The sequence below is a fragment of the Bos javanicus genome, chromosome 19, assembly GCF_032452875.1.
Source record: "Bos javanicus breed banteng chromosome 19, ARS-OSU_banteng_1.0, whole genome shotgun sequence".
Lineage (NCBI taxonomy): Eukaryota > Metazoa > Chordata > Mammalia > Artiodactyla > Bovidae > Bos > Bos javanicus.
The window spans coordinates 45,743,360-45,758,658 of NC_083886.1; the positions used below are offsets into that span (position 1 = coordinate 45,743,360).

At 49.9% G+C, this 15,299-nt stretch overlaps 1 protein-coding gene across 1 annotated transcript; it reads left to right on the top strand.

Moving 5' to 3' along the window:
• Window positions 1-2,309: 2,309 nt before the first annotated feature.
• Window positions 2,310-6,848, top strand: FZD2 (frizzled class receptor 2). The gene has a single exon (XM_061392096.1). It carries the CDS (start codon window positions 3,812-3,814, stop codon window positions 5,507-5,509), a length of 1,698 nt encoding a protein of 565 aa, XP_061248080.1. The 5' UTR covers window positions 2,310-3,811; the 3' UTR covers window positions 5,510-6,848.
• Window positions 6,849-15,299: the final 8,451 nt, after the last annotated feature.

A 15,299-nucleotide genomic window follows, 5' to 3' on the forward strand; every position in this document is an offset into this window, starting at 1 on the left:
TTTCACCACGTTACACCCTTGCACATGCTATTCCCTCTGTCTGAAATGCCTATCCCTACCTTGAGATTATAAGGTCATATTTCTACATCTAGCACCTAACACTTGGTCTGCAAGGCCCTGAAGGTATGACACCTGCTGACCTCCCTTTGTTTCATCCTGTTTAACTCCTCACTCCAACCACAGAGGCCTCCTAGCACCACCGCCTTTCCCTTTGTAGCACTGAATCCTGTGGCCATTTTACATAAATTTAAGTGACTTTGATGATTGTGAATCTCTCCCACAACTTCCCACTCCTCTGCCCTCTCCAACTCAAATTTCCTTCCCAATTATGCTTCCCACTATATAAGTTGCTATATTATCATAATTTATACATGGTAATGTATATATATCATTCTTCCCTGGTGGCTCAGACAGTAAAGAGTCTGCCTGCAATGCGGAGACCTGGGTTAGATCCCTGGGTTAGGAAGATCTCCTGGAGAAGGGAATGGCTACCCACTCCAATATTCTGGCCTGGAGAACCCCATGACCAGAGGAGCCTGGTGGGCTACAGTCCGTGGGGTCACAAACAGTCACTCAGGACACGACTGAGTGACTTTCACTTTCACTAATGTGTACATTACAACGCTACTCTCAGTTCTTCCCACCCTGTCCTTCCCCTGCTGTGTCCACAAGTCTAGTTCTCTATGTCTGTGTCTCTATTCTTGCCCTGCAAAATAGGCTCATCAGTAGCATTTTCCTAGATTTCATATATATATGTGTTAATATACGATATTTGTTTTTCTTCTTTCGACTTAATTTACTCTTAATGACAAGCTCTAGGTTCAACCACCTCAATTCAACTCTTCAAGGGCAGGGATGCTGCCGTTTTTCTCTGTCTTGGCCACAACCTCTACCACAGTGGTTTAAAATCAGAAAACTCAGTAAAAGTGTGATGCATACAGAAAGGTTGACTGTATGAATGAATGTCTTTCATTTCTTTTTTCTTTCTGCAGCTTCAGCTCCCACTTTGCCTTGGGGGTGGAAGGGATAACTGTCACTCAAGCCTGGCCCTAGGGTAGGAAAACAGGTTTGTCATGGAAGGAAATTGAAGATGCTGCATTTCTATTGGAGATTTACTCTCAATTTCCTATCAGACTGTGAGCTCTTCCTGAGTGGAGTGGAGGAGTGTGCCTTACTCATTTTTTTTTTTTTTTTTCACTGTTCAGCTCAGAGGCTTGGTACCAGCTCTAGATGTCCTAGGGGTAGAGTAAGAGGGGAGATTTGAAGGCACAGCACCTTGGGCTTAGTTTGGGCCCCACAGAGCAAGACAGCACAATGTTCCCATCCCTAGACTGCTCTGGGGTGAAGGTGGACTTGTGGGTGAAATGAAAATAAAACGGAAGAGCTAAGGCATAGCCTCCCTGATTTTGAAGGAACTCTTTCTTCCGAAAGCTCTGAAAAGTCAACCTCTCCAGGAAATGATAAGGCCAATTTTCATGTTGTAAAGAACCTGAAAATCCGTATTTCATTCAACCAAGGAGGGGGAAAAAATTGAATCCTATCAAACCTGGATCCATTGTTTGTATCTATGACTGAGACTTTTCTTTCCTTTTTCCTAATCTCTCCTTTTTTTTTTTTTTTTCCTTTTAGGTTTCTTTTGTTGTTGTTTGGTTTTTTGTCTTGTTTTTAAAGCAATCCTTTTCTAGATTGAATTAGGAAACAGCTCGCCAGGCTGGGAGGATTTGGACCATATAGAGAAGAGAAGGAGATTTTCTAAACTCAAGTTTCTTTCCTCTTTTTAAGTGCCTCCCTCCCCTAACTGAGAAACAATAGAAATAATTGATCCATCATCCAACACCAGGCCCAGGAGATTTACATGCAAATTCCCCCTCTCCGCCCCAGAACTCCCTCCCCACCAAACTTAAAATCCAAGAATGAAGAAAAAAGAAGAAAACCTTTCTAAACCAACCGGAACCCTGCTGGCCACTGCCTTCCACCCCCTAGTCAGGTGAGAGAAGTAAGTGTGTGTGTGTGTGTGTGTGTGTGTGTGTGTGTTGCGGGGGGGGGGCACTCCAACTACCACAACCCCCAGTAAGTGTGTGTGTGTGTGTGTGTGTGTGTGTGTGTGTGTTGCGGGGGGGGCACTCCAACTACCACAACCCCCAGTAAGTGTGTGTGTGTGTGTGTGTGTGTGTGTGTGTGTTGCGGGGGGGGCACTCCAACTACCACAACCCCCAGTAAGTGTGTGTGTGTGTGTGTGTGTGTGTGTGTGTGTGTGTGTGTTGCGGGGGGGGCACTCCAACTACCACAACCCCCAGCCTCCTTCCTCGCCACACACACCACCCCTTTCTGGTGTGGAATCACTTAAGATTTGGGTAAAACTCCCCTCTCTCCCAGGAGAGCATATCTGGAAGCTTTTAGGGGGCGGGGGCAGAGGTGCAGAGAGAGGAGGAAAATTCCCCCAAACGGCCTAAAAGAGCCATCTCTTCCCTGAAAACTGCTCGTCATCCCCCACCCCCCACCATTAACCTCCGATTAAGACCTCCTCGTTATGGCAACTAAACTTTACTTTGCATAATTAAGATTTGCCTCGGAAGAAAGGGGAGGGAGAAGCCGCAGCTCTAGGCCATTCTCCTTCATCTCACCCCCTCCCACCCCCGCCCCAACCCTCCGGCTCAGGGCCTCGGAGTTCCTGAGTTTTCTCACTTTGAGGTGCCACCGAACACAAAGAACCATAATGGGCTCCTTTGTGCTCGCTACGGGGCAATTACGCCCCGGAGTCCAGGCCCCTTTAAGAGCCTCTTAAAGAGACAAGCTCTCATTTTTCAGAGGGTTATTTAAGGGTGCATGTAGAGGGAGAAGCGAGGCAAACTCCTAGAGGTCTACATATAGGGCGACGTGAAACTTTTGTCTGGATGCCATGAAAATGGGCTGAGAGAAGCGTCTTTGTAAACTGTTAGCTTAATTTAAAAAAAATCTCCCTTAAACAATATTTTTTTTTCAAATTTGAGATTTATTTTTACTTGTTCTGAAAAATTGGACTGAAATAAGTGGGGTTCGAGGAGCAGGCGCGGAGGCACGGATTTAAAGAGGCTCTACCCCTAGAGCTCCGTGGCCCCGGGAAGAAGAGTGATCCAGGGCTGAGTGACGCGGGCCTCCGCAGTTCTGAGGAACGTGTGTCTCCGAATCTCGCCGCCGAGACTCCAGAGAAATCCCGTGTTGGGCAAAAAGCCCTTAATATAATAATAGCTTGTCTCTTTAAAAAGCAAAAGGAGGGGGGGGAAAGTTTTGTTGGCATCTGGTTTCTGATCTCATTATGTTGTGGTTGACCAATCCAGCCCTCGGGGCTGGTCCTCGGGTTTAAATCTCATTGGCCGAGAGAACATTTTGGGATGGTGCTTAGAGCTCGACGGGGCGGTTTCAAGGATCCCTTTTTTGGGGGGCTGAGGAGAGGGCGGGGCCGCCGGCGGGGGCCCCCTTGAAACCGACTAATTGGGATCGGAGAGGCCGAGGTGAGGGCTGGAGGAAGGCACAAAGGAGTCGCTGGGCGGAGAAGGGAGGGGAGAGGCGAGAGGAGGAGGAAGAGGAGGAGAGAGGGCAAGCCGCGCGCGGTGTCTCCGGCGGCTCAGTCCGACCTCGGCGAGCTAGCGGGCAGGCGCGCCGCCCCCCTCCCCCGCCCGGCCTCCCCAACTCGGCAGCCGCGAGCAAAGTTTGCAAAGAGGCGCGGGAGGCGGCGGCCGCGGCAAGGAGGCGGCGGGGAAGGCGCGCGGTCTCCGGGCTGGGGGCGGGGGCGGGGGGGCGCCCGGGAGCCGAGTGGGGGGCGGCGGCCAGCATGCGGCCCCGCAGCGCCCTGCCCCGCCTGTTGCTGCCGCTGCTGCTACTGCCCGCCGCCGGGCCGGCCCAATTCCACGGAGAGAAGGGCATATCCATCCCGGACCACGGCTTCTGCCAGCCCATCTCCATCCCGTTGTGCACGGACATCGCCTACAACCAGACCATCATGCCCAACCTTCTGGGCCACACGAACCAAGAGGACGCCGGACTGGAGGTGCACCAGTTCTACCCGTTGGTAAAGGTGCAGTGCTCGCCCGAACTGCGCTTCTTCCTGTGCTCGATGTACGCACCCGTGTGCACCGTGCTGGAGCAGGCCATCCCGCCGTGCCGCTCCATCTGCGAGCGCGCGCGCCAGGGCTGCGAGGCGCTCATGAACAAGTTCGGTTTCCAGTGGCCGGAGCGCCTGCGCTGCGAGCACTTCCCTCGCCACGGCGCGGAGCAGATCTGCGTGGGCCAGAACCACTCGGAGGACGGCGCGCCAGCGCTTCTTACCACCGCGCCGCCGCCCGGCCTGCAGCCGGGTGCGGGGGGCACCCCGGGCGGCCCGGGTGGCGGCGGCTCGCCCCCGCGCTATGCCACGCTGGAGCACCCGTTCCACTGTCCGCGCGTCCTCAAGGTGCCGTCCTATCTCAGCTACAAGTTCCTGGGCGAGCGCGACTGCGCGGCTCCCTGCGAGCCGGCGCGGCCGGATGGCTCCATGTTCTTCTCACAGGAGGAGACGCGCTTTGCGCGCCTCTGGATCCTCACCTGGTCTGTGCTGTGCTGCGCCTCCACCTTCTTCACCGTCACCACGTACCTGGTGGACATGCAGCGCTTCCGCTACCCCGAGCGGCCCATCATCTTTCTGTCCGGCTGCTACACTATGGTGTCGGTGGCCTACATCGCGGGCTTCGTGCTCCAGGAGCGCGTGGTGTGTAACGAGCGCTTCTCCGAGGACGGCTACCGCACGGTGGTGCAGGGCACCAAGAAGGAGGGCTGCACCATCCTCTTCATGATGCTCTACTTCTTCAGCATGGCCAGTTCCATCTGGTGGGTCATCTTGTCGCTCACCTGGTTCCTGGCGGCCGGCATGAAGTGGGGCCACGAGGCCATCGAGGCCAACTCGCAGTACTTTCACCTGGCCGCGTGGGCCGTGCCCGCCGTCAAGACTATCACGATCCTGGCTATGGGCCAGATCGACGGCGACCTGCTGAGCGGCGTGTGCTTCGTGGGCCTCAATAGCCTGGACCCGTTGCGGGGCTTCGTGCTGGCGCCGCTCTTCGTGTACCTGTTCATAGGCACGTCCTTCCTCCTGGCCGGCTTCGTGTCCCTCTTCCGCATCCGTACCATCATGAAACACGACGGTACTAAGACGGAGAAGCTGGAGCGGCTGATGGTGCGCATCGGCGTCTTCTCGGTGCTCTACACGGTGCCCGCCACCATCGTCATCGCCTGCTACTTCTACGAGCAGGCCTTCCGAGAGCACTGGGAGCGCTCGTGGGTGAGCCAGCACTGCAAGAGCCTGGCCATCCCGTGCCCGGCGCACTACACGCCGCGCATGTCTCCCGACTTCACCGTCTACATGATCAAATACCTCATGACGCTCATCGTGGGCATCACGTCGGGCTTCTGGATCTGGTCCGGCAAGACGCTGCACTCGTGGAGGAAGTTCTACACCCGTCTCACCAACAGCCGGCACGGCGAGACCACCGTGTGAGCCCGGCGCTTGTGCGCCGCGTCCCCGGCCGGGCCCGCACCGTGCGCTCACCGCCCGCGGGGAGGGGGTGGGGCGGGGGCTCCTACAGACTCCTTATTTTATTTTTTTAAATAAAGAACAATCGAAACCATTTCTTTTTTAGGTCGCTTTTTAAAGAAAACTCTGCCCAACAGCCCCACCAGGTTTGTAATTAAAACTGTAAATAGTCTTTGTAAATTTAATTATATATTTTGTATTTAAAAGAAAAAAAACGGGGGGAGGGCAAGGGCGCCAGGGCCTGAGGAGTAGGGGGTGGGGGATCTGAGGGGTTCTCTCCTTTCTTCAGGGCCCTTTCAAACACCATCCCTGGTTTGACAGGGCCGGGCCTGCTGGAAGAGGTGTTGGCTCTGAGGAGTTGGCACATTCAACTTCTCAAGCCAAATTTGTGAGCTTTCTCACTGACGCTGGGCCTATGGAAGCTGTTGGATAGTTTTGAACAAGACTTGGATTCATTTTGATTTCCCATTCCCCCTTTCTCTCCTCACTTATGCTGTCTCCTTCACTCAGTCTTTGGAAACCTCCCAACGGAGATGAAGACGTGGAGGGAAAAAAAAATCTAACCCGAACCGACGGGTGGGGTGGTGGGGAGAGGGCGGAGATCGAGTGAGGAATGGCCTCCACACACCCCCATCCCAGGCCCACCCCACTGCTGGCAGGAAGATCTTTCTCTTCTGACTTTTCTTCTTTTCAACTGGCTGCCCGGAACTCTTGGAGTGGGCAGAAAGTGCTTTGTGATGTGTGTTTTGAAACAACCCCCCACCCCCACCCCACTAGGTTGAGTACGGATCCTGACTGCCTCCATTTTTAGGGGGAGCATCATCAAGTTCTCAGATGTATAGGTCTGGAGATACCTTGCATCTCTATCCTTTCCCCTGCTGTCTACTCCACGCCTGCTCTTTCCCCCACTCCTGCCCCCAACTGAATGTCTCCTCTGGCACCCAGGTTAGCCGTTTGTGGGTGGTTTGTGTGGTCCGTGTGGGTTTTTGGTTTTTTTTTCAAAAAGCAATAAAATGGGTTGGGTTGGAGGGAGGGAACGGATGGACGGGCTGGTGGGATTTTTAGTTTTTCTTTGACAAAAGACTGGTTTCTTTTCAAACTTGCCCAGAAAAGGGAGGGGAGGGGAGAAGTGGGTATCTTTGCTTTGGACACAGGCTCTGGGCAGGCTCTTTGTGACTGTGGGGATGGGGTTGAGTGTTTACATGACATTCTCTATCACAAGATTGATAGAATGTTTATAACAGATGTTTTCTGTCTTCCCCTTATACCCCCCCAAATAAAAGTCAAGACTTTTCTTAAAGTATCATTCATGCTGGTATGAGAACTGCAGTTTCCAATACACATCATTTCCCTCAACCAAATATTTGAAGTATTTTAGAATTTCAATTCCAATGGATTGATTTGAAGACCAAGGGGTGGGGTGAAACAAGTTTGCCCCCATAACTCAACTTTTCACCATCTCCTGTGTCTTGATAATAGTGCAGATTAAAAGCTAATAATCATCATAATAAAGTGCATTTAATTATCTTCTAGAGATCTAGCCCTTTAATTGTATTTAACAGGGTTGTAACATTTTATTAGTTTAACCAAACCACACCTCCTCCTTCCATCTCCCCCTGACCTGGTTGGTTGGGGCTAGGATGGAGAAGAGGTTCCCAGTTCCCATCTTGCTTTTTTAGCTAAACGGTGGTAGGGAAAATGGTGCCTTAACACCCTTTGTTGGCAGTCTTTGGGACAAGGGAGAAAGTAAGTTAGAACCCCTAGTTCGAAGTGTTGGCGTGTGTTAGTTTATGTTGGGGGAGGGGACCTGGAAATGTTTGGTGGTAATTGAACACGTATGTGGGGCTTTGTTTGGAATTGAATGAAGCCTGGGGATTTCAGAAAACCCCCCTTCCCAAAATATATAACCCTCCCCTAGATGATTTGTAGCAGTGGCCCATGTTGTAAGTTAAAACTAGACGTTTCTCAAATGATGATATGTGTGAAGTCCCAATGGGGAGTTACCTTCCACTATCAAAGAAGCAGGCCAGGGAGGTGGCACCACCCTGTAGCTCCATTTGTTGCAAGATTCTAAAGGAACCCCACAAAGGCTGCAGGAAAGAGTTAAATTACAAACAAATTGTGAGCGCCTCTCCCGGAAAGAATGGCCAAAGCTTGCGAAAGGGGGGATGGGGGGAGGGTGGTTTCCAGTGGCTGAGCTGGAGCCCAGTGGGAAGAGGAGTGCTGGTCTTTGCTGAAGATTTGGGAAAAGCCTCCTCTGCCTCCCAGACCCCAGGCCCCTGTACCCTGGGTACACTTGTCAGTGGGCCCTCATGCTGAGGGCAGGAGGGGATGGTAGACTAGCAACAATTACTTTTTTCTTTCCGGAGCCCGGTGGGAGGGAGTGAATTTTGGTCAAGATCCTTCTCAACCCTCCTCCCTCAAAGTCTGCCAACAGAGGGAAAAGAACCTGAGAAAACTGGAAAAATAGGTTTTACAGCTAGGGAGAGGATAGATAATAAGATAATTGCCTCGCTAGGAAAGGATATCTCTCTTAGATGCCCTCCCATTCTCCAGAGGGGTAGCCGAAGACTGAATTACCTTAGGGAAAGTGGGGAACTTTCTCTCTGGCTGCTCTCTTTGGTCTAATGAAACAACTCTTACAGTGAGGGTGTAGAGCAGGGGTCCCCAACCTCCAGGATCTAATGCCTGATGGTTTGAGGTGAAGCTGCTGGAATAATAATAGAAATAAAGTGCACCATAAATCTCTTGTGCACAGATCATCCCCAAACCATCCCCCACCCCACCCTGGTCCATGGAAAACTTGTCTTCCATGAAAACTGTTCCCTGGTGCCACAAAGCTTGGGGACTGCTGGTGTACAGGATTTAGGGGATAAAGTGCCATGGAGAAGAGACCCATAAGTGAACCGCTTGAGCTCACTGCCACCGCTGGAGAGGGATCTGTCTCCACTCCCTAGCTGGGAAAACCTAGTTAAACTCATGAGCCCCAGGTCTGCTTTAGCAGATTTCTGGGTCGCCCTCAACCCCTTGTGAGTGGGTTGGTATTGCCCTCCCTCCGAAAGAGGGCAGCTTTGTCTGGTGGAGGATCAAGGGCCAAGTAAGAAAGCCCTTCACCTGAGGCCCCCAGCCCTGGGCAGGTGTCAGACCACAGAGGCTTTCTACCTGCCCTCCTTCCCGCACCCCATCCCACAAAGCAGCAACTGTGCTTGGTCCTCCAGCTCCCCTGCTTCACAGATGAGACTCCCCCCATCACAGACTCCCCTCCTAAAGACGCTTCCTTTCCCTGCAAATTCTTTGTCCTTTAAAGTGCCCCAGAAAAGAACACTTAAGGTTTTCCAAGACAAAATTCTTTTGAACATCCTCAAAGAGTGAGGATCAGTGGAATCTGTAATTTAGATCATTCCAAAAAGCTCTCTGAGAGGGTGTTGAGATCCTAGACTTGAGCTGGATTCTGGAATTGGGGAGATGCTGTCCCAGGGTGCCCTGGGGAACATGTCTGGGGGAGCAGAGCCCAAGTTCCTACCATTTCCAAGGCATTGTCCCTTTGGTAAACTCACTACTCACTGTAGTAGGTCCCTTCCTTCTCCGGACATAGTCTCCTCACCTTGAAATGAATCTTAAATTTCCGCTGACTCCTCTGAGAAACTGCAGTATCTTTGGACATTCTCCTGGGAAAAAATGGCCAGACTTTGGTGAAAACAATTTTGCATGTATCAATAACCTCAGATATGCAGATGACACCACCCTTATGGCAGAAAGTGAAGAGGAACTAAAAATCCTCTTGATGAAAGTGAAAAAGGAGAGTGAAAAAGTTGGCTTAAAGCTCAACATTCAGAAAATGAAGATCATGGCATATGATCCCATCACTTCATGGCAAAAAGATGGGGAAACAGTGGAAACAGTGTCAGACTTGATTTTTCTGGGCTCCAAAATCACTGCAGATGGTGATTGCAGTCATGAAATTAAAAGACGCTTACTCCTTGGAAGGAAAGTTATGACCAACCTAGATAGCATATTGAAAAGCAGAGACATTACTTTGCCAACAAAGGTCCATCTAGTCAAGGCTATGGTTTTTCCAGTAGTCATGTATGGATGTGAGTTGGACTGTGAAGAAAGGTGAGAGCCGAAGAATTGATGCTTTTGAACTGTGTTGTTGGAAAAGGCTCTTGAGAGTCCCTTGGACTGCAAAGAGATCCAACCAGTCCATTCTGAAGGAGATCAGCCCTGGGATTTCTTTGGAAGGAATGATGCTAAAACTGAAACTCCAATACTTTGGCCACCTCATGCGAAGAGTTGACTCATTGGAAAAGACTCTGATGCTGGGAGGGATTGGGGGCAAGAGGAGAAGGGGAGACAGAGGGTGAGATGGCTGGATGGCATCACCGACTTGATGGACATGAATCTGAGTGAACTCAGGGAGTTGGTGATGGACAGGGAGGTCTGGCGTGCTGTGATTCATGGGGTCACAAAGAGTCGGACATGACTGAGCAACTGAACTGAACTGATAGAGGGTGTATGGTCTGTCTATCTGTGCACATCTCCTCCCCCATCTTGCCCCGAAGCTGATTTTTCAATCCCTGGTTAGACATTATCTAGTCTTTATCACTGGGGCAGCCTTCACCTCAGACCCCAGTGTCCCCCTTTCCATCTGTAATTCCCTCTGCTATGGAAAAGGGAGGCTCTGGACGGCAAACAATCAGACCTACAAAACCAGGAACACCTCCAAACCAGATTATTCTCTAGATCCTGTCTCTCCTGCAGGTATCAAGATGAAGCACAATGTAATAAACATATAAGACTTTTATAGTTGAGGGAGAAAAGGAGAAAGAGACAGACGTGTGTAGAGAGTTACAGGCGTTGGCACGACACAGTGCCAGCTGTGAGCCCTTGTGGATGTCTCCTAACCTCTGAGACTCAGTCCTCATCTGTTAAAAAGGTGATAGTACCTGTCTGGCAAGGTCGTGGTGAAGATTGGGTCAGATGATGCATGTAAAGAGCTAACATTGAGGAAGCTCGATAAATTGTGACAATCTTCTATACTTAGGATAAATTCCTAAAAATGGAATCACTGGATCAAAGGACGTGCATCTCTAGGCTTTTGGACTTACAGGTAGTTTTAACTACCTGTTTTAAAATAGAATGATTTCCTGTGCTCCCACTTGCTCTACCTGACTTGGGGTGCCTGCTCACGATCTAGGGGATCCCCAGGGTGGAGGTGGGCAGCGGTTTTCTCCCTCTCTCTTCTCTGATTAGGACTGAAATGTCTTACCCGCCTGAGTGAGCAGGGCACACACACGCGCCGGCTCTCTCTCTGGACGGCTTTGAAGCTGGCTAATTAGGGTTAGGGCTGTCACAGCTGGCTTCCCTGGCGCCTCCCCCCTTCCCTCTGTTCAGCCCTGTCCCCAGCCTCACAGCCTGAGAGCCCCTCCCCAGCTGCCTGGCCTTCCCCTCTAAGCTTGTGGCTGGTCCAGGCCACCTGGGAAGGCCCTGGGATTCAGGGCCGGGAAGGACCAAAGTGACAGCAACCAAGAAAGGACGAGATAGGACCTGGGACATGGAACAAGATCACAGGCCACTGATTGGGTTTAGAGAGGACTGCCTATGGCCTGGGACTGTCCTATTCTTTAGCCTGGAGAGGAGCCGGCCTGGGCTGGGGGCTGAGCCCTGGGCCCTTTGTTTGAAAGCCAAGTTTTCTGAAGGCTCCAGCCTCCCAACCTGGCCCTTATAATTAGCCCCAATCAGAGTGTTTATGTCGGTGCCTTGTGCGGAACTCAGAGCCCCGTGATTTCATTCCAGACCTTGGGGGGAGAGAGGAAGGGAGGGGAGGGGATGGGGTTTGTGTGGGGGTGAGCCAAAAGGAGGATAGGGGTAGGAAGTAATGAGAAGGAGACTTGGGGTGAGGGACAGAGAAGGAGGTCCTGGAGAGGGAAGGACCTCTACCCTCCATCAGACCATTGCAGGCATCAGGACCCCTCCCAGGGTAGTTGGCGCCCTAGCATCCTGGGCCAGGCCCGCACGCCTCTGGGCAGGCTCTGTGGGTGGGTGGGCTTGTGCCAATCGGAAATGGCTTGGATATAATTAACCCAGCTAATCACCAACCTCAGCCTGGTGGGAGGGGAGGGTACAGCCCAGAGCCTTGGCTCCCCCAGGGAGCTCCGGTCTCCCTACTCTCCTTCCTCTGACTGTGGCCTGGAGTGTGCCGGGCTCTGCGGTTGATGGGGATGGTGGAGTTAGAGGGTGGGCCGCAAAAGGATGTAGGAAGGAATAATACTTAATTCTCATCTCTGGCCTTACCTGGCATGTGACTGACGGGAGGGCATGTACCTAAGGTGGCCACAGCAGTGGTGGTTGGGGAGTGGGGGTGACAGCAGGAATCCTGGACAGGAGGGCGAGAGGATGCCTGGCCACTGCTCCAGGTGGCCCTGGATGTGTCCCAGAATCAATTAGCTTCTCCCTCCAGGTCTAGGCCTCCCAGGGAACTCTGGTATGAGATGTGGCTTGTAGGCAATTAAGTGTACTGGGCTTCGTGTCCTGTGTCCTGTGGGGTGGGGAGAAGGCAGAGTTCCTTTTTTTTAATATTTAAAAAAATAATTTTATTTATTTATTTTTGGTTGTGCTTGGTCTTTGTTGCTGCATGGATTTTTCTCTAGTTACGACAAGGTGGGGTGCCACTCTAGATGCAGTGAGCTGGGCTTCTCATTGCGATGGCTTCTTTTGTTGTAGAGCATGGACTCTAGGCATATGGGCTTCAGTAGTTGCAGTCCCAGGGTTCTAGGGCACAGGCTTAACAGTTGTGATGCACAGACTTAGTTGCTCCAAGGCATGTGGGATCTTCCCGGATCAGGGATTGAACTTGTGTCTACTACATTAGCAGGTGGATTCTTTACCACTGAGCCACCAGCGAAGCCCTTTCTAAAACATTTTTATTTATTTATTTGGCTGCGCCAGGTCTTAGTTGCCACATTCAGGATCTTTAGTTGTGGCACGTGAATCCCTGACCAAGGATTGAACCCCGGCCCTCTGTGTTGGGAGTACAGAGTCTTAACCAATGGACCACCAGGGAAGTCCTGGGATCTGAGCTTCTAACTCCCTTGCTTACAATCCTATTAGGCCTCCAAGGAATGTCCCAGCTCCTGCCCTGAGCACATACAGGTTTCCAAGATGTGGGTCTGGCTGCTATATCTCCAGTCTTATGTCCACTCATTCTTCCCTACACTCTCATATTGCCAGCCTCCAGAGCCTTCATGTCCTCAGACCAGTCGTGCTCTGCGACTTTGCAAATGCTGTTTCTGTGACACAAGTGCTCTTCCCTTCCCCTACCCTGGATATGATGAACTCCTAGAGCCTCAGAACTTACCTGAGGTCGGGGGGCCCTCCTGCTGATAGCCAGATTCCAGGCCAGTCCTGTCCCCATACTATGCTCTCATCTGTCACAGCATAACACATTACTGTTACTTATCTCCTTTCTTGACTGTGACCTCCTTGAGAGAGAGTCTGTGTTTGGTCTTTTATCTCTGTATCCCTGAGCCTAGGAATATGCCTGGCACATGGTAAGTGCCCAAGATCACAGGTTCTGGAGCCAGACTATGTGGGCTTGAATCCTGCCTCAGCTAGCTGTCGACCTTAGGCAAGTTAATTAACCTCTCTGTGTATTATTTGTAAATGAGGATAGTGGTTATGTTTACCATGCAAGACTGGTTGGAGAATTAAACTAATTCAAGTAAAAGGCTTAAAATAGTGCTTGGCACATAGTAAGTGCTTAACCAGTGCTAGTTAAGCTTATTCATCCTGTGTTGACTCAGTAGATGTGTATTTAGTGGTTACCAGGAGCCAGGCACTTGCTAAGTTCTAGAAATGCACACATGCAGTCCTTGCCCATATGTAGCCTACCATCCAGTTTCTTGCATCAAAGAATGGATAAGTATTAGGTGTGGTACTTGTGAGTTTGGTTGTTACATGTCTTGTTAAACAAGCTCACTATGTAATTGTTTGAAAATGTGTGCAGGCTCAAATATGGGATCACGATGAATCTACTTGGTGTGTGTAAAACAAGCAATGCAGTTGGGGACAATGCCTTAATAACCTGACATATGTAATCTGGTGTTAGGAGCACATGGGAAGCTTGCCCAGGACAGAGGGTCCTAGAAGCCTTCTGCTCAATCTTCAGTGCTAATGAGAATGCTTAAAAAATATTTTTTCTCCAAGAAGAGTAATTACTTATAGAAATATACAATGAACACATCAGAAGTTTCATTTAACTCCTTAGTTAGTTAAGTTAAATGAAACTTCTGATGTGTTCATTGTATATGAAGATGAAACATTCAGACTAGAATCCAAAGCACAGAACAAATGTAGGCCATCAAGAAATAAATTCATTTAATGCAAAACTGAGCAGCTTCCAATGGGCAACAGTAAGTTGTAACACAGACACAGTTTGCATGGACAAAAATCATTTCCCTTACTACCAGTCGTCTTGAGCTGTAAAATAACTGAACAATAATAAAACTCAGAGATAATCTTCAAGGACGTACAGCAATATTTTTGACCACTTCAAAGTCTTCCATTTGCTTTGATAAGAAGTTCTGAACTCAGATACCTCAAGATAACCAGTGCCACCACCCCTTCCAGTCAATGAGCTATAGTGCCAGAAGGGAGCCCAGTTCCATCCAAAGAGAGCTGGAAATCTCCCAGCCATCCCCAGGCTGGCACAGCCCTTGTCCACCTTTTCTTCTCCACCTTTATGTCTTTAGCTCTTCTCTCTCCCTTGACTTCCTCTTTCCCACCCGCACCACTCACAGCCCCTCTAATTGTGCAGCCACTCCATTCATCCTTCCATATAGCAGTCATCATTTATTGAATACTTTCTATATGCAAGACACTGTGCTAAGCTCAATACATTCATAATAGTATTTAAGGTTCAAAAGAACTATGAAATGAGTACTATCTTTACCTCAAATTATAGACAGCGTATTAAAGTACCTGAGATTCATGGAATCAGCTATTCTGAGAACATCGAACTAGTCAGAGCAGAGCAAAGGGAATCAGACTCTTAACCACAATACCAGAAATAGCAAATAGAGTTACTTATCTAATTGGTAGTGGCTACCAATTAACCACTCCAGGTAGCAGCTACCTGGAGTACCATGTTGAGATGGATTCTGAGGCATCCTCTTGGTTCAGTGGGTGATAGTGCTGGGATCTACTAGTGATGTCTGTCATGGTCTCAGAATCAGGGAATGTAAAGGTTAGCAAGCATGCCAGATGCTTGTCAGGCTGGTTTTATACTATACTGCCTCTTATATCATCTCCTGAATATATGTATGTATGTATATATATATATATATATATATATATTTTTTTTTTTTTTTTACATTACTGATGACAGCCTCTTCCTTTGAGGCCTAAGCCCTGAGCCCTCCCTCAGTGTCTGGATCTCAGTGCCACTTTTCAAGGTCTTGGCTACTCAAAGTGTGATTCCATCTGCTTTCTTCTCTGCCCTCCCTAGCCTCCCCCCACACTGAGCAGTCCCATCACCTAGGAGCTTGTTAGAAAAGAGGAATCTTGGGTCTGACCTCATACCTACTGAATTGCAAGCTGCATTTTAACAAGATTCCCAGGGGATTTGTCTGCACATTCAAGTATGAGGAGCACTGCTCCAAGAGACCTCTTTACTCAAAGTCTTCATTTGCTTTGATAAGAAATTCTTTACCTGCCCCCACCTTAGTAGCTAGAATCAACTTCTAGAAAGGTGTTG